The following is an 18,147-nucleotide window of genomic DNA, read 5'->3' as shown; positions in this document are numbered from 1 at the left end:
TGCCTGCATTCAAAATATTTGCCTTGAACAATAGCTTGGTAGCTATATATTGGGAGCTGCAAAATAGAAGTAATAGTATTTTTATATTATTATAACCTCTAATAATATATTGCTATTATAAATAATTGTTACTTTTGTTTGAGCAAATATGACATGCCAAGTGCTCTCCACGTATTATCTTTGAGTCCCCGGGCAATGCAAATGGTTAGCATGCTTGCCTGCTAACTGAAAGGTTGGAGGTTTGAGTCCATTAGAGGTGCCTCAAAAAAAAGGCCTGGTGATCAGCTTCCGAAACAGCAGCCATTGAAAATACTATGGACACTGTTCTACTCTGCCACACATCAATTTGATGGCAATCGGTTATATCTGAGCTCCTTTAATCATTACAACAGCCGTGTGGAATAGGTGATGTTTGCTTTCACAGAAGACCAAAGCTCAGAGAGTTAATTTATGTCTATTCAACCCTTTTCTAAATCCGTATAGAGTAAATACAATAATAGAGCCATCAGCACAAGCAACTGGAAAAGACTGTGTAGCCACAGTCCCTGGATTCTCTTAAGAAGAGCTCTGTCAGCATGTGTTAATCCTGGATGCGCAGATACTTTGCCTTAGTGGAGCGGAGAAAGGTGCTGGGCAGAAACCTCCCAGGAGAGCTTGTAACTCATCACGTGTCCATGGCTTCACAGGCAGTGGATCGAGCACACTGGACTTGAAGCCAGGAGCATTGGTTTGTGGGCTAGCTCTGTATTTACCCAATTCAGTCCTCACATAAGTCTCCTAAACTCTCTTAAAGTTCACCTTCTTCCTTTGTGCAACGGGGACCCAATAGAGATGATAATGGAAATGAGGCCGTTCTCCCAAGGAAGCCATAAAAACTAAATAAATTAATACATGTGAAAACACTCTATAGGCCCTAAAGCACTCTGCAAAGAGCCCTGGTGGCACAGTCATTAAGTATGCAGCTGCTAACTGAAAGGTCCACGGTTTGAACCCACCAGTTACTCCATGGCAGAAAAGACCAGGCAGTTCTGTCTTAAAGATTACAGCCTAGGAGACCCTGTGGGGCCGTTCTACTCTGTCATATAGGGTTGCTGTGAGTTGAAAATAATCTGAGAAGCTGGACTATATGAAGAAGAATGGGACATCAGGATTGGAGAAAGACTCATCAACAGCCTGGGATGTGCAGACGACATAAAGTTGTGTCTGACTTAAGCCACAGTGTTTTCAATCACCTCATATTCACGCGAAAGCTGGATAATGAGTACAGAAGACTGAAGGAGAATTGATGTTTTTGAATTGTGGTGTTGGTGAAGAATATTGAATATACCATGGACTGCCAGAATAATAAACAAATCTGTCTTGGAAGAAGTACAGCCAGAATGTTCCTTAGAAGCGAGAATGGAGAGGCTTCGTTTCACATATTTTGGACATGTTATCAGGAGGGATCAGTCCCGGAGAAGGATAACATGCTCGGTAAAGTAGATGGTCATCCAAAAAGAGGAAGACTCTCAAGAGATGGATTGACACGGTAGCTACAACAGTGGGCTCAAGTATGACAACAATTGTGAGGATGGCTTAGGCCTGGGCAGTGTTCCGTTCTGTTGTACAGAGGGTTGCTATGAGTAGGAACAGACTCCATAGCACCTAACAACAACATGAGTCAGAATCAACTTGACAGCAACGTGCTTCATTTGGCTAACCTAAAAGTTGGCAGTTTGATTTCACCCACCAATGCCATGGAAGAAAGCCCTGGCAATCTGCTTCCATAAAGATTACAGCCAAGAAGACCATCTGGAGCTCAGTCCTGCTCTGTCACATGGGGTGGCCATGAGTCGGAATCTACTCGACAGCAGAGGGTTTTTCCAGCACAGTGGCTAGGAGAATCCCACACACATAGGGGGTGCTCCCTAAGAACACACTTAGGAGGTCATTTTGCAGCTACATTTTTTTATTGTACAGATGGGTCTTTATTTTGAATTATTTCCTTGGTAATGTGTATTTAGAGGCATTGTTTCACTGAGTAAAGGGGTGTGATTATGTGGTTTTTCTTTTTAAATAATATTTTATTGTGTTTTTGGTGAAAGTTTACACAGCAAATTAGATTCCCATTTAACAATTTCTATGCATATTGTTGGAAACCCTGGTGGTGTAGTGGTTAAGTGCTATGGCTGCTAACCAAAGGGTCGGCAGTTTGAATCCGCCAGGCTCTCCTTGGAAACCTGGGGCAGTTCTACTCTGCCCTATAGGGTCGCTATGAGTCAGAATCGACTCAACGGCACTGGGTTTGGTTTTTGGTTTTATGCATTTTGCTCAATGATATTGGTTACATATTTCACAAGCGGCAACATTCTCATTATTTCCATTCTGGTTGTTCTATTTCCATTAATTTAGCCTTCCTGCCCTCCCCCCCCCCCCCCCCCCCACTACTGACTCATCTTTGCTTTAGGGTAAATGTTGACGTTTGGTCTCATATTGTTTTTTTTTTTTTTTTTTTTTTCTTTTTTTAAAGAACAGAGTTCTCACAGGTGATTTTACATTATGAACTTACCTGTTATTTAGCTGAAAGGTGACCTCTGGGAGTGGTTTCAGTTTCAGGTTTAAAGGGTGTTTCAGGGTGACTGTCTCAGGGTTTCCAGTAAACCTGGACTTTTTTAAGATTTTGAGTTTTGTTCTACGTTGTTGTTCTCTCATTCTCTCTGGGACCATCTATTGTGTCTCTGGTCAGATGGTCGGTAGTGGTAGCCGGGCACCATCTAGTTCTTCTGGTCTCAGGATAGGCTATTAATCCTGCAGAGTACTTTCTTCTTTAAGCCTTTGGTTTTCTTCCTTCTCTTTTGCTCCAGATGATTAGATGCAATAGTTGTATCTTAGATGGCCACTCAAAAGCTTTTAAGATCCCAGATGCTACTCACCAGACTAGGATGTAGAACATAAGCTTTATGAACTATATTATGCCAGTTGACTGAACTGTCCCATGAGACTGAGGTCCTAAGCCTTCAAACCCACTAAACCACTCCTGTGAGCTATGTCTAGGAAGTATCCATAGCTGTGCCCCCTTTGTGCTTTATTATTAACATGAATATATATGCAGCACTGACAAGCAGGTGTATAGCTATGCTTATAGATATACTGGTTTCCAGTTCATACATACATGGTTTTATTCCAACAAAACGTGTTTAAACATATCTCTGTGATCAGTAGATGGGTGCAGACAAGTTCTCTCAGTAACACACCGTCTTAGTCTCATTACCAGAAAACCAAACCGAGTGCCATCAAGTCGATTCCGACTCATAGCGACCCTATAGGACAGAGTAGAACTTCCCCATAGAGTTTCCAAGGAGTGCCTGGCAGATTCGAACTGCCGACCCTCTGGTTAGCAGCCATAGCACTTAACCACCATGCCACCAGGGTTTCCTTTAGTCTCATTAGGGTGCCTTAAAAAAAAAAAAAAAAAGGATACTTTTTGTGCTATTAAAAAACTATTTTGAAGTCAAGGCTAATATCAAATTTTTGACAAAACTCGAGTAGACATCTTCCCAAGTCATAAAAGCTTTGCAACAAGTTTATGGGAATGCCGCCTTACATGAAAAAAAAACAGTTTTTAGGTGGAATAAGTGTTTTAAGGAAGGTGGGGAGGACCTCGAAGATGAGCCAAGAAAGGGAAGACTGCTCAGAAGGTTATGGCAATTGTTTTTTGGGATCCCAAAAGGATAATCTTGATGGATTTTCTCAAAGGACGCAGGATGATCATGGGGGCTTATTATGAAAAACTTTTAAGAAAATTGAAAACTGCATTGGTGAGAAAAAGGCCATGAAATTTGCACCTAGGAATTTTTTTTTCCACCACGACAATGGACCTGCTCGTTCTTCAAAGGTAGCGAGGGTGGTCCTATGAGAATCTGGCTGGGAAGCGTTACCCCATCCACGCTACAGCCCTGATCTTGCCCTTTCAGACTTCTTTTTGTTCCCCAAACTCAAAGAACATTTAAAAGGGACATGATTTGAATCCCTCGAGGATGCCAAAATTACTGTTTTGATGTGGGGTAGATCGAAGAGTGCAGAATTCTTCGGAGGAGGGTTAGAGAGATGGAAACACCATCTTCAGAAGTGTGTAGACCTAGATGGTGGATATGTTGAGAAAGAATAGCTTCACATTTTGGTATCTTTGTTTAATAAAGATGTGTACAATTTTTGACTTACCCTCGTATGCACTCATGTATGTAGGCACGTATAACTTCCTATACACATGTATGCATACTTCTTTGCCTATGTAGCCACACTTAGATATTTTGGTTGATATTTGCTGTTTTTGCAAAGTTGTATATGTTACAGCATTTACCAAAAATGTCATTTGTTCATGTGTACTTTTTAGTGTCATCATTTACCTCGATCAAGCTGTGCAGAATTCGCCTATATTGGGTATTGCCTTTTCCATTACTGAAAATAACAAATATCTAAGTCCCATTGCCGTGGAGTTGACTGTCTCATAGCAACGGAGCAGAGCTGCCCTGTAGAGTTTCCAAGGAGCAGCTGGTAGATTTGAAGTCCCAAGCTTTCGGTTAACAGCCAAGCTCTTAACTACTGTGCCACCAGGGCTCCAACAAATGTCTACTATCTAGAAATTCCTCCTCCATTCCCCTCCCATCCCTGGTAACCACCAAAGATCATTGTTTTCTGTACATATAGCTAATTTTTTCTTTTTATAAAAGTGAGACCATACAATATTTGTCTTTTGTGATTGCCTTTTTTCACCCAGCTTAATGTTCTTCAGATTCATTCATGTTATAATATGTTTTAAGAACTCATTATTATTCTTTGTAGCTGAGTAGTATTCCATTGTGTGTATATACCACAATTTGTTTATCCATTCATCTGTTGACAGGCACTTAGGTTGTTTCCATCTTTTTGCTGTTGTGAAGAGGGCTGCAATGAACCCATTAAAACCCTTTGCTGTTAATTCCAACTCGTAACGACCCTATAGGACAGAGTAGAACTGCCCCACAGAGTTTCTTCACGGAAGCAGACTGCCACGTCTTTCTCCCAGCTGCAATGAACATAAGTTTGCATATGTCTGTTCAGGTCACTGCTCTTAGATCTTATTTACTTAGGAGTGGAATTGCTGGATCATAAGGTATTTCTATTTCTAGTTCTTTGAGAAAGCAGCATACCATTTCCCACAGTGGTTGTACCATTTTACAATCCCACTAACAATGGACCAGGGTTCCAGTCTCCCCACAACCTTGCCAGCATTTGTTCTTTTCTGTGTTTTTGTTCAGTGCCATTTTTGCAGGGGTGAGATGAGATTTCATTGTAGTTTTGATCTGCATCTCTCTAATGGCTAATGATTGTCAGTATCTTTTCATGTGTTTGTTGGCCGCTTGAACGTCTTCTTTGGTGAAGTGCCTGTTCATGTCCTTTGTCCATTTTTTAATTGGATTGTTTGTCTTTTTAGTTGTTGAAGTTTTCTGTGTATTTTGGAGATTAGACCCTTATCTGATATGTCGTTCCCAGAGATTTTTTCCCAGTTCGTGGGATCTCTTTTCACTCCTTTGATAAAGTCTTTTGATGAGCACAAATTTTTAATTTTTAGGAGGTCCTAGTTATCTAATATGTCTTTTGTTGTTCTTTCATTTGTCATTGTGTTTGATAGCCTATTTCTAAAGGAAAGTAGGTTCCATAGTTTTGTCCCTGTATTATCTTCCAGGAACTTTATAATTCGAGCTTTAACATTTAGGTCTTGGATCCATTTGGAGTTAGTTTTTGTGTATGGTGTGAGGTATGAATCCTGTTTCATTTTTCTGCACATGGATATCCAGTTTTGCCGGCACCATTTGTTAAAGAAACTGTTTCTTCTCCATTGAATAAGCTTTGACCCCTTGTCAAAAATCAGCTGCACATAGATGGGTGGATTTACTTCTGGGTTCTCAGTTCTGTTACGTTGGTCTATGTGTCACTGAACAGTCCCAGGCTGTTTTGATTACTGTGGCCATATAGTATGCTTTGAAATCAGGAAATGTGAGGCCTTCTACTTGGTTCCTCGTCTTCAATATTGCTTCGGCTACTCAGGGCCTCTTTCCTTTCCATATAAAGTTGGTGATTATTTTTCCATTTCAGTAAAGAATGGTGTTGGAATTTGGGTCAGGATTGCGTTATATCTATAGACCACTTTCGGTAGTATTGACATTTTCACAATGTTAAGTCTTCTAATCCATATGTATCTACATTTATTTAAAAAAAAAAAAAACCATGGTTATTGTTCTAGAGAAAGACATAGCAAATTTTTAAATATATATATACAGACATCTCTGGATATCTGATTAAACTATACCTTTCTCTCTCCAAGATAAAAAAGAAAAAAATCAGGAAAAATAAAACTTGCTAACACATATATCCAATAACATTTTTCATACAATTTCTGGGGGTTCATCGTCTATCTAAAGCCCACCCCAGATTAAGAAAATGCCTGTCCTAGATAGCTCCGGGCTTCAGCTCTTTGACTGAAGCCCAGAAGAGAAATGGGCTATGCTGATAAATGAATGCAATAATGATGTTTGGCATTTGCCTGAGAAAAACCCTAGCAGAAACATCCCTGAGATTCCTAAGTATTCATACAATGCTCTTGAAAAACAGCTTACCTCTAATTTGAACTGGTTAATTTATATTCAGGTGTGCTCGGGCTAAAGACGGTGTCTGCCCCAGGCACATTGCCACCCTCATCTCCTGACGGTTCGTGCAGAAAGCCAAGGCCCGGACACCTGAGCCGTCCTGCTCTGTACAATGGCCCCTATCCGGTGACCGCGCCAGGTGGCCTTACTGCGGCGCAGGCTGAAGCTCCGGAACCCAGCTTATCAGGCACCTGCCAGCCCTGACAGGGGCCCATCCCGGGGGCTGGATTTTACACACAGGGCCTTGGACTTAGAGGCAGCCCTCCAGAGTGGGGTTCCTTCTGAACCGGCGGTGAGGGCCGGGGCCAGCTGAGCCAAGGCGGAAATGTAAAATCCACACCAAGATCAAGTCACGGTCAGAGTGGGAAATGAGAAAGAAAGGAAAGAAGTGAGCGAAAGGGCACAGTCAGGCTCTCTTCATCTGCCAGGCCTTTGATGGAAGAGCACCGAAGGTTTTGGCACCAAATGGTTCTCCAAAGCCAGCCAGGGAACTTGCTTTTTCAGCTTTATTCCGGCAGGTTGTTTCCGCAGCGTGGCGACTGGGTGTAGCTGTCCCCCATGAGAGATGCCCAGCCCCCCCACCTGACCCAGCCGGCACTGGGGACCCCAGAGGCGGATGGCAGCAGGCCTGCGTGGCGGCCGCCTCTCCCCCAGCTAGATCAGGTGGCGGCGGCGCAGGCAGCTGGAAGGGGCCCACGGAGAGACACCAAGCACCATGTTCAGGAAGATCCACTCAATCTTCGGCTCGGGCCCGCAGAGGAAGGCAGAGGCCGAGAGCCCGTACTACGGCGGGGCCAGCCCGGCCGTGCGGCTCCTTCGCAGCAGCTCCATGTACGTGGTCGGGGAGCACGGGGAGACGTTCAGCGAGTCCCTGAGGAAGCACAGGAGCGCCGGCAGCATGGACGGCAGCGCGCACTGCCTGCAGCGCGAGGGGGACCGGGCCTGGATGTCCTCGCGCGCCCAGGACTGCCTGCACTACTTGCAGGAGCTGCTGGCCCTGCGCAGGAAATACCTCAGCAGCCTCGGTGACCTGAAGGCCGGGCGCGTCGTGGGGCTTTCCTCCACGTCTTCCAAGTCCTCCTCCAAGGGGGGCAAAAAGGCCTTCACCCGGTCGACTCCCCAGGAGACAAAGGTACGTGCCGCCGAGCAGTGTCATTTAATACACTTGTGCAGTACACAGTAGGTCTCCTCCCGCCAGCCTGCACACCTGAGTGCAACGGGCCTCAGCCCTTCTCTCTCACCTTCCTCACGGCTTCATCTGACACATTTGAGGAGTGGTTGAGGAGTCCCTGGGTGGTGCAAACGGTTAACCAGCAGGGCTGCTAACCAAAAGGTTGGAGGGTCAAAAGGTCAGAGGTTCTAGTCCACTCAGGCACCTTGGAAGAAAGGCCTGGCAGTCTACTTCACAAAAATAGCCGTTCCAAACCCTATGGAACACAGTTCTATTTTGATACCGAGGAGTCCTCATGAGTCAGAGGCAACTCTAGGGCCAATGCTTTTTATTTAGTAGTTCTCGGAGACTCTACATGGTCATGTGCCCAGTGGGAGAAGGTTGCCAGTCCCGTGTTTATTTTTCACGCCGAGGAAAGGGGGTGGAGCAGGCTAGTGGGGAAGCCTGGGCTTTGGCTTGGGGGTACTGCATTTTCAGGCACGGCTGTCATTGGCCACCTGACTCCCTAAATGAGATGACGCTCTCAAGATGTTTGGGTGACAGGGACTGGCAGAGAATTTCCCAACAAATTATCATTATTATTTATTTATAATTATTGCTAGTATTAGCACATCTAAAAATCCAAGTGAAATATTTATATGAGCTACCGGTACCAGCTGCCGTCGAGCTGACTCCGACTCCTGGTGACCCCTGTGCGTCAGAGTAGAAACTGTGCTGCACAGCATTTTCAATGGCTGATTCTTCAGAAGTAGATCACCCGGCTTTTCTTCTGAGGCACTTCTGGGAGGATTTGAATTTCCAGCCTTTCAGTTAGCAGCCAAGTGTGTTAACCATTTGCACCACCCAGAGACTAAATGTTTTCAAATATCTAGGTGCTCAGCCCCATGCAAGCCAACTAACAGGAGGATTTACTCAGCCTGCAGCTTGGGCTCAGGTGTTTGGCAGCTCAAGCTACAGGCACAGAGAGTCTATGTCTCGAAGGAGATTACGGGGCAGTTTTGCTGGGGACTGGGGGTCTGAGCCCAGACTGACACAAGCATGAAATCAGGGACAGAAAGAACGTGCATTGTTCTTGTCGTTTATACTTACCGTAGTGCTTTTGCGTATCTCATCATTCTTTGAGCATTTCAATAATGCCCTCCAGAGGCATCGCAGATGAGCCGGCTGAGACTCAGCGACCTTACCTGTATGTGCTTGGCCATCTGGTTCCCACCATGACCCCCAATTTGGCCTCATTTCCCACTCCTCACATCCACTTTTGTATGCCTGTGGTGGAGGCTGTCTTGTACGTTGGTCACTCGCTCTCCTGACGGCTGGATAGAAAGTGTTCAGAGCAGACCTGTCTCCCATTCTTTGCTGTCTGCTGAGAGTGCCCTCAGGCTGGGCAGCTCCATCAATGAGGGATGACTGATTGGCCTGCTCTCAGATTGGTGGGACTTGCCCTAGCCCAATGGTTCCAACGGTCTTCATTTTATAGCAGGTGGGAGCAATTTAAATAACCATTTCCAACCCTCAGAATATGTCTGCTTTGGGACTCATATAAAAGAGTCCTAGTTCTTGAGTCCTGGTGCTGACCCTGTGCCTAGCCAGCTGTAGATGTGTGGGTCAGTCATCTTGGGGACACCTCTGTTGATGGAGGGGTCCAGTGGCTTCGGGGCTTCCTTCCAGCTTGAGTATTTTGGGGCTGTAGGTTCTAGTTAGATTTTCTGTAGACACCATACTTCCCTGCAGAATGGAGCTCTCTCCAGGTAGAACTCCCCTCCCTTTCTCCTTCTCCTTCCTTGTTCAGATGCTGAAGGTGAGGGAAGGGCTGGAAGCAGAACAACCCACTCTGGCCCTGGAGGGACGGCTGTGAAGAGGGGCACAGGCATGATACAGTGTACGGGGTTTCTCAAGAGATGACCCTCCCAGGGTGGAATCAGGAAAGGGTCCATCAGCCTAAGGTCTGAATTTCAGCTCTACTGTTTACCAGCCAAGGCACCCTGGTGGCACAGTGGTTAAGTGCTCAGCTGCTAATTCAAAGGTTGTCTGTTTAAACCCACCAGCCGCTCCATGGGAGAAAGATGCGACAGTCTGCCCCCGTAAAGATTTATAGCCTTGGAACCCTATGGGGTAGTTCTACTCTGTCCTATGGGTCACTTTGAGTCAGAATTGACTCAAAGGCCACCGGTTTTATTTACCAGCTGAGGAGTCCCTGGGTGGTACAAACATTTGAGTGGTTGGCTACTAACCAAAAGGTTGGAGGTTGGAGTCCACCCAGAGTTGCCTCAGAAGGAAGGCCTGGTGGTCTATGTCCAAAAAATCAGCCATTCAAAACCCTGTGGAGCACAGTTCTATTCTGACACACATGGGGTTGCCATGAGCTAGAACGGACTCAAGGGGCAACTAGTTTGATTTTTTCATGTTTTATTTACCAGCTGTATGACTTTGTCTGGTTGGGTTACCTCTCTGTATCTCTATTTCTGAAGTATAGAATGGAAATAGTAATAAACCTTGCGAGGTGTCAGCAGGATCATGTGTGTGACAGCAGCACCTGGCAATACTAGGTACTTGAGCGTTTGTTGACTCTGAGATGTAAGGGGCAGGAGGCTTTCAGCAGCCTTTACACAAACTGCTTTCCTGCCCTGCTTCTCCTAAAGAAAGAGCTGTATGCTGGGTGCACATTGAAGTAACAGGTGTGGGCTCCGTGGCTGGCCAGGTGGTCCGTGGCTACCTGCTCTCTGTGCATAGCTGGCTCAGGGGACCAGGAGGGCTCCTTCCTCCTGAAAGGTCATTACCCTCCTGCATGGGTAGAAAATGCCTGCTGAGCTTCAAGCTGTGGGACAAAGAGCATTATTTTCCCTGGCTCCCTGTTATGGATTGAATTGTGTCCTCCAAAAAGAAATGCTGAAGTCCTAACCCCTGTACCTGTGAATGGACCTCGTCTGGAAAAGAGAGTCTTTGCAGCTGTAATTAGTCAACCTGCGGTCATACTGGAGTAGGGTGTGCTCTCATCCAATCTGACTGGTGTCCTTATGAGAAGAGGAGAAGAGACACAGCCAGAGACACAGAGGAAAGACAGCTATGTGAAGACAGAAGCAGAGGCCGGAGTGATGTAGCCACAAGCCAAGGAGTGCCTGGGGCCACCAGAAGCTGGATGAGGCAAGGAAGGATTCACCCCTAGAGACGTTAGAGGGAGCATAGCCTCGCTGACCTTGAGTTTGGACATTTAGCCTCTAGAACTGTGAGTGAATAAGTTGCTGTTGTTTTAAGTGACCTAGTTTGTGGTACGTTGTTACAGCAGCTCTAAGAACCAAATACACTCCCCTACAGAGCTAACTGTTCTGTCTCTTCTTCTATATTCCAAGCACGCACAATGTTAGTTCATTCTAGCTTCTCACATTCTTATGCAATTTGTTATGTTAAAACAGAAATCATATTGAGCCAATAATAGAAATTGATTGAAGTTTATTTAATATATGATTTACCAATCAGAGTAGCATTTCGACTAGAGTATAAAATGTTGCAAAGAAGAAAGACTTTTTTTTACAGATTCTAATACTCCAGATTATCACTAAACCTAAAAAACCAAACCCATTGCTGTCAAGTCAGACTCATAGCAACGCTGTCGGATGGAGTAGAACTGCCCCGTAGAGTTTCCAAGGAGCAGCTGGTGGATTCAAACTGCTGACCTTTTTGTTAGCAGCCAAGCTCTTAACTACTGTGCCACCAGCCCTCCAGCTTATCTCTAGTAATATGTGGCCAGTGGAATTCTATACAGCATTGTCTCGAAGAACGATTAAAATAATTACTGATTTACCCTAAAACGTAGCTGTAGTCTGACCTTTGGAGTTTCTGTTGAAACTGAACATATGTAATTCTTTTAAAAGAGCACAACACCTCAGGCAAAACATACTTTACTAATTTCTCTTGACGTCTGTTTGACTTAAAAGAGACCAGCGTTCGAGGCTCAAGGCTCCAAGATCATCTTAGAGTGATAGCTTGGGTGGGTCACCGCCACCTCCACGGAACCCAGAAATCTGGATTCCAGGAGAATTAAAACTCTCTCAGTTGAAATGCACCCTGGGAGACTGCAGTAAGCAGAGTGAGCTTGGTTAAACTATAGCTGTTTCATGTTTCGATCCCCAGAGCAGAGCAGTGAATGCTTACAGGTCACATAGAGACACTTTATAAACGTCACAAGTCTGATGTCTTTTGTGCCATGTGAGAGCACTGGCCTTAATCTACCCAGGGACAGAGCAGTGTTACCTGTGGTTCCAGGTCACCTCGCTTCCCCCAAGTACCAGCCCTGGCCTGCCCGTAGATCTTATGTTCCCCTGTCTGCCACTCCTTTCAGGTAAGATACTGGCTTTTGAACTATTTTGATTGAGACTCACAGTAAGAACTACACTTCCTCCTCGCTTATTGACTATCTCAGTATCCAACATTTTGCCTTTACAGTAGTAAAAAATCTACTGTCTGACTATTTTGCATATTAATGACATACGCCTGGCAGTAACCAATGCCAAGGTGCCATGCGAGAGTAACGCTGGCTGTGATGGTTAAGGTTATGTGTCAACTTGCCTGGGCCATGATTCTCAGTGGTTTGGCAGCTATGTAATGATGTAATTTGGCAGTTATGTAATGATGTGGTCATCCTCCATTTTGTGATCTGATGTGGTCATCTTCCATTTTTGCATAAAGCTGATTTTCACATAATGACCTGGCCTTTGGAACCTAACCATGTCAATAAGTGAGGAGTGGGTATATATTTGATATATTGTCTTAGTTTGCTCAAACATACAACCAAAACAAAAGTTTCATGAAATAGTCTTATTCCTGTTTCTTATACTGCACTCTGATATTTTTCAATCTATTCTATGCTATTCTGTTTTCTCTTTCTTTCTTTTGATGCAAGTCATGACACACTAAGTTGATTTCACAAATCACTATTGGTCAAGACCCAATTTTTATGCCCAGGAGACAGACATTTCTAGTAGGGTGCTGGAATGCTACTGGTGTCTAAGACATAAAGCACCAGGCTGCCAGATAGTCTATTATCCCAGCCCCCTGGAGATTCCGAAGGCTGGAAGGGTGCCACGTGGTTGATAGGAGGAAGTGAGGACAGACAGAAGTGGGGCTGGCCTGGGCGGGGGTGGGAAGCCACCCTCAGTCCCTGCATGGAGGGGTCTCAGCCAAGCTCTGTGACAACCTGCTTTTCCCTCAGAGTAGGAAGTCCTTCCAAAAATAAAGTTTTTTTTTTTTTTTTGCAACATTTTAAAATCAAAATGGAAAAATTCAAATCTGTGGATTTTTGTGTCACTATTAAAGTCCTTGGGAGTCCTGGTGGTGCAGTGGTTAAGAGTTTGGCTGCTGACCAACAGGTCAGCAGCTCAAAGCCACCAGCCACTCCTTGGAAACCCTATGGGGCAGTTCTGCTCTGTCCTATGGGGTTGCTATGAGTTAGAATTGACTCGACGGCAATTTTTTTTTTTTTTTTGGAGTCCCCGGTGGCGCAAATGGTTACATGCTCAGCTGCCAACCGAAAGGTTGGAGGTTGGAGTCCACCCAGAGGCACTTCAGAAGAAAGGCCTGGCAATCTACTTCTGAAAATTCAGCCATTGAAAACCCTATGGAGCACAGTTCTACTCTGACACACATGGGCACCGTGAGACAGAGTCGACTTGACAGCAGTTGGTTTCCTTCTGTCTTTGTTTTGCATTGGGCATGAGCTGCAGTTTGAGACTCTTCTTTGGGATGCTCAGCTCTTAGGATCTGGGACAGTGCATGATGCAATGGGAGAAGAACAGCACATTTGCAGTGGGGCCTATCCTAGCTTGTGGAATCTCAGAACCTGTAGGCAAGGCCCCGCCTGCTCTGGGCACCTTTGATGCATCTGTCAGAGAAGAGGAGCAGTGAATGGCCCCCTCCTCACCCCGCCTTCCTCTGCTCTTCAGCCACCGCCTGGGCACAGTCAGAGTGGTCAGCAGTTACTCCTGAGTTCTGCAAACCCTGCATGTGGGGTACCAGCCTCATTCTACAGGTGAGGAAACTGTAGTTTCCCAGACATTAGTGGTTTATGTAAGGCCATACACTTGACAAACCAAGGGCCAAGATTTCAAACCAATTTGTGTATGTCAAAATGCCCATACTCTTCACTGTGCCACAACTCCTTTCAATCGGAAAGGTTTTTTGAGTTTGTATATGTTATGGATTGAGTTGTGTTCCCCCAAAATATGTGTTAAAACCCTAACTCCTGTACCTGTAAATATAACCCTGTGAGCAAATAGGGTTTCCTTTTATTATGTTGATTAGGTCATTGCAGTAGGGCGGGTCCTAAACCTAATCACTTCTGAGTTATGAAAAGACCAGAAAGGAATACCTGGGGCTACCAACAAGGAAAGAATCCACACAGCCAAGACCTTGATTTGGATGTTCAACCTCCAGAATTGAGACACAATAAATTTCTGTTCTTTAAATCCACCCATTTGTGGTATTTCCATTGTGGCCCCTTTAAGACACTAAGACAATGTAGCAGAGAAGACGCAGGAGGGTACAGCTCAGGATGCTGTGAGGAGGCTGCTCCATTCTGCACACCTGGGTAAGGGGAGTCCTTAGGGGAATACCTGCCCCCTGACTCGCATGGAGCTGGCTCCTTGGCCTGGCCTCCCTTTGTCCAGGAGGAACCTGGCATGAAATTAAGAGATCAGAAGGAATGTTTTTGTTACCGCGAATTGCAGGTTCGAGCCACCTGCAGCAAAGCCAATACTGAGACAGGAAGAGGTAAGCAGTAAGAAGGCTTTATTGAATACCAGTATTCAAAAAAAAGTTTTTTTTTTTTTATTCAAGAGACAGAGGGGATTAAATTTCTCCCAAATTCTGTCTACCCTAAAGGGTTGATGGGAGGGTTTTATATGGGAAAGATCAGGGTTCCCTAATGTTTTGAGCACATAGTCCACAAAACAACTACAAAAGTCTTTATTAAACTAAAGATAAAGATGTCAGGCACCTGGACTCTAATTAGTATATTTATAACAGGCTGAAAAACTCTCATAAGAATCTCTCTGCTAGTGGATCTGTTTTGCCAAGTCCGCTGTGGCTGAGATAGGGAGCAAGAAAGAAAGCCTTCCTGTTGGTTTGCAGGCTGAAGGCCATTTCTCAAGAGAACCAAGGCCACAGGAGCTGAGATAGCGCCGCATCCCTTTGGAAGAGACCGGTGCAGCTGGTGCAATTAAAAAATGTTTAGAGATTACTTACAGCATCATTAGTCATGTCAACCTCGCAATCACCTATTTCGAATAGGGGAAAACATGTTGTAAGGTAGTAACGTGTTTGTTATGTTTAAGAGTGGAACAGACTGCTCAGCTATATTTTGAACAGAGCCTGCACCATTTTCCAAGGACTAGAGATTAATCACAGCTTATACAGCTGTACTAAAACAAATGAGAAAATATATTCTCCCTAATATTAAAACACTAAAGAAAATGCACTTTCGCTACTTCATTTTAAGCTTTCTTCACCAATTCATGTGTAAAATTCCCCTTCATCTTAGAGTCTTCTCTTTGCGTGGCTCCCTCTGATTCCATTTTTGCTCTAGGTTGCGACCACGTTTAGATATTTGGTTTGTACTATCTACTTCTGCATTTCCCGAAATGCGCTGGAAAAATAGCTGGTGAAACAGCATGAGCCCAGCTGGACTGTGAATTTCGTGATGGGTAGGGGCTGTGTCCTCAAATCATTTCAACAAAAATAATTTTATAATTCCCAACTCATCCTACCAAATATCTGAGATGAGCCACACAGTGGAATAATAAAATCACCACAGAAATTGGAAAACCCGGCGAGAGAAAACATCAACAGAAAATCAAGACCACTCAGAAGACTGTGCGGATCATATGGGCTAACTCAGTTGCTGTGGATAAGCTTTGACGTGGCTCTGCGCTGGCTGGAAGCCGCAATAAAAACAGAGCTGGACTCGTTTCAAGGTTCTAGCCATCTGAAAAGAAGAAGCCTAACAGCTATTTAGAGGAAGCAAGATTTTTCCCAGCTTAGAATTCCTAAATTTCTCATACAGGGCTTTATGCAGGAAACCTTGTATGATGTGATTGATGGTGCTCTCGACAATATTTTAGTAGTAATTCGTTAATAGATACAGAATTTATTCATTTATCAACACGTCTTTATTGACCACACACTAGATGCCGGTGCCACCTCTCTGTCAGTTTGTTGTACTGTGGTGGGTTGCGTGTCGCTGTGACGCTGAAAGCTATGCCACCAGTATTTCAAATACCAGCGGAGGTTTCAGTGGCGTTTCTAGACTAATATAGATTAGGAAGAAAGACCTGGAAATATACTTCCAGAAAATCAGCCACTGAAGCCCTATGGAGTTCAATTCTACTCTGACGCACAGGGGATTTTCATGAGTCACAGTCAACCGCGGCACAACTGATTTGGTTTTCAGAACCATCACTTTTCTCAGCTTGGCTTTTATTTATTTGTTTATTTTTAAATAACAGCTTTATTGAGGTATAACTCACACACCATAAGGTCCACCCTTTAAAGTGGACAGTTCAGTGGTTTGCAGTATATTGTTGGGCCACCCTCACCACTGTCTAATTCTAGGACATTTCCTTCACCCCCAAAAAGAAGCCCCCTACCCATTTCAACTTGGTTTTTGATGGGAGGTGAAAAGCAAAATGTTTTCCAGTATGCCCTGACCCTGACTAGAGTGATGGCTGGCATTTGGGCCCTTAGGGCCGGATGGACAAGTAACCATGGTATGAAAACTGAAATATGTCAGTGAACCCTGGCTGGGAGGAGATCTCGGGGGATCTGGCTGCAGAGCCAGGGCTGACCTAAGGAAGCAGTTTGGGTTACCTACAGAACGGGTTTCAGCAGGGCTTCCAGACTAAGATGGACTAAGAAGAAAGGCCTGGCAATCTATTTCTGAAAATCAGACAGTGAAAACTCTATAGGTCACAACAGTCCCATCAACAACCAATCATGGGGATGGCGCAGGACTGGGCAGTGTTTCGTTCTGTTGTGAGTCAGAGGGTGACTTGACAGCAGCTAACAACAACAACAACAATGGCACACCACGGAACACTAAAAAAACTAATAGTCCTCATTAATTCCCCCATAGATTATCCAGCTTGGAGCAGCTTGGGTTCCTGATAGTGTTTGTCTGGCAAAGTGTCTACCCTGCCCCCACCCCTCCCACCACCCCCCTCCACCCCCCCCCACCAGCCAGAGCAGTTCACCTGCTATAAATATGATTTTTAAAAGAATCAGTTGAATTCTGGAGAATGGCTGCCAAAAGTCAATGCCTTTTATTTAAAAGAATTTTGTTCTGACAACAGTAAGCTTTCAGAATCAATTTCCTACTGAGGCCACTCGATTCTAGTTCATAAAATGAAACCATATTAATAGCTAGGAGGAAGATTTCATCTCTATGGCAAGAAGGCCTGGATCTAATTCTTTTAAAAATATTCTAAGTTGTGTCCGGGATGGGGAGCCAGCTTAGGTCTGTTCTACACCCCTGGGAGTTATCCTTCAGATCTGCAGTGGGGACTTTCCCCAAATGCAGGGTTTTTGCAGTGATGTTAAAATACAGGCTTTCTGTGAGCATCAGTTCTTGGGGGGTTTATATCACTGCCTCATATCTGATTTGCAGAGTCAAAAGACAGTAAAAATTCAATTTGAGCTTCGAAGAGTGTTCCATTATGCTTGGCAGAGTTCTCCACAAGTTGACAGGCAGCGTATTAATGATTGATAACAGGGCATACGATTCCAGCAGCCCCTCACAGCCAGCCACGAGGTATGTAATTATAGTCCCCAGTCAATCCTCTAAGCAGGTGCTGTTTCCTCAGTCCAGAAACAGTATTTCCTTCTTCTTTTTTCCTTTCCCCCATTCCCTGTTCACATGGCTAACTTGTCTTTTAAAACTTAGCAAGAAGTCACTTCCTCAGGCAGCTTTTTCTGATATCCACACTCCAAAACAGTACATTTTCCTCCTCCCTGTGTTTAACTCCTGTCTCAGCACACTGCACACAGCACACAGCACAAAGCACACTGCACACAGCACACTGCACATAGCACACAGAACAAAGCACACAGCACACTGCACACAGCACAAAGCACACTGCACACAGCACACTACGCATAGCACACTGCACAAAGCACACAACATACTACACACAGCACACTGCTCAAAGCACACAGCAAACAACACACTGCACACAGCACACTGCACACAGCACAAAGCACACAGCAGAAAGTACACAGCACACTGCACACTACACACTGCACACAGTACACAGCACACAGTATACT

The 18,147-nt window shown here is 44.8% G+C and overlaps 1 protein-coding gene across 1 annotated transcript in view; it reads left to right on the top strand.

Moving 5' to 3' along the window:
- The first annotated feature begins 7,380 nt into the window (after window positions 1–7,380).
- The window catches only part of C17H13orf42 (chromosome 17 C13orf42 homolog), a 43,216-nt gene continuing 32,449 nt past the window's right edge, over window positions 7,381–18,147 (top strand). Inside the window, exon 1 of the mRNA XM_023551345.1 lies at window positions 7,381–7,797. Coding sequence (XP_023407113.1) covers window positions 7,381–7,797 — 417 coding nt within the window. The remainder of the gene's footprint in view (window positions 7,798–18,147) is intronic.

This window comes from Loxodonta africana, chromosome 17 (genome assembly GCF_030014295.1).
Source record: "Loxodonta africana isolate mLoxAfr1 chromosome 17, mLoxAfr1.hap2, whole genome shotgun sequence".
NCBI lineage: Eukaryota > Metazoa > Chordata > Mammalia > Proboscidea > Elephantidae > Loxodonta > Loxodonta africana.
This window is presented reverse-complemented; position numbering and strand designations above follow the sequence as displayed.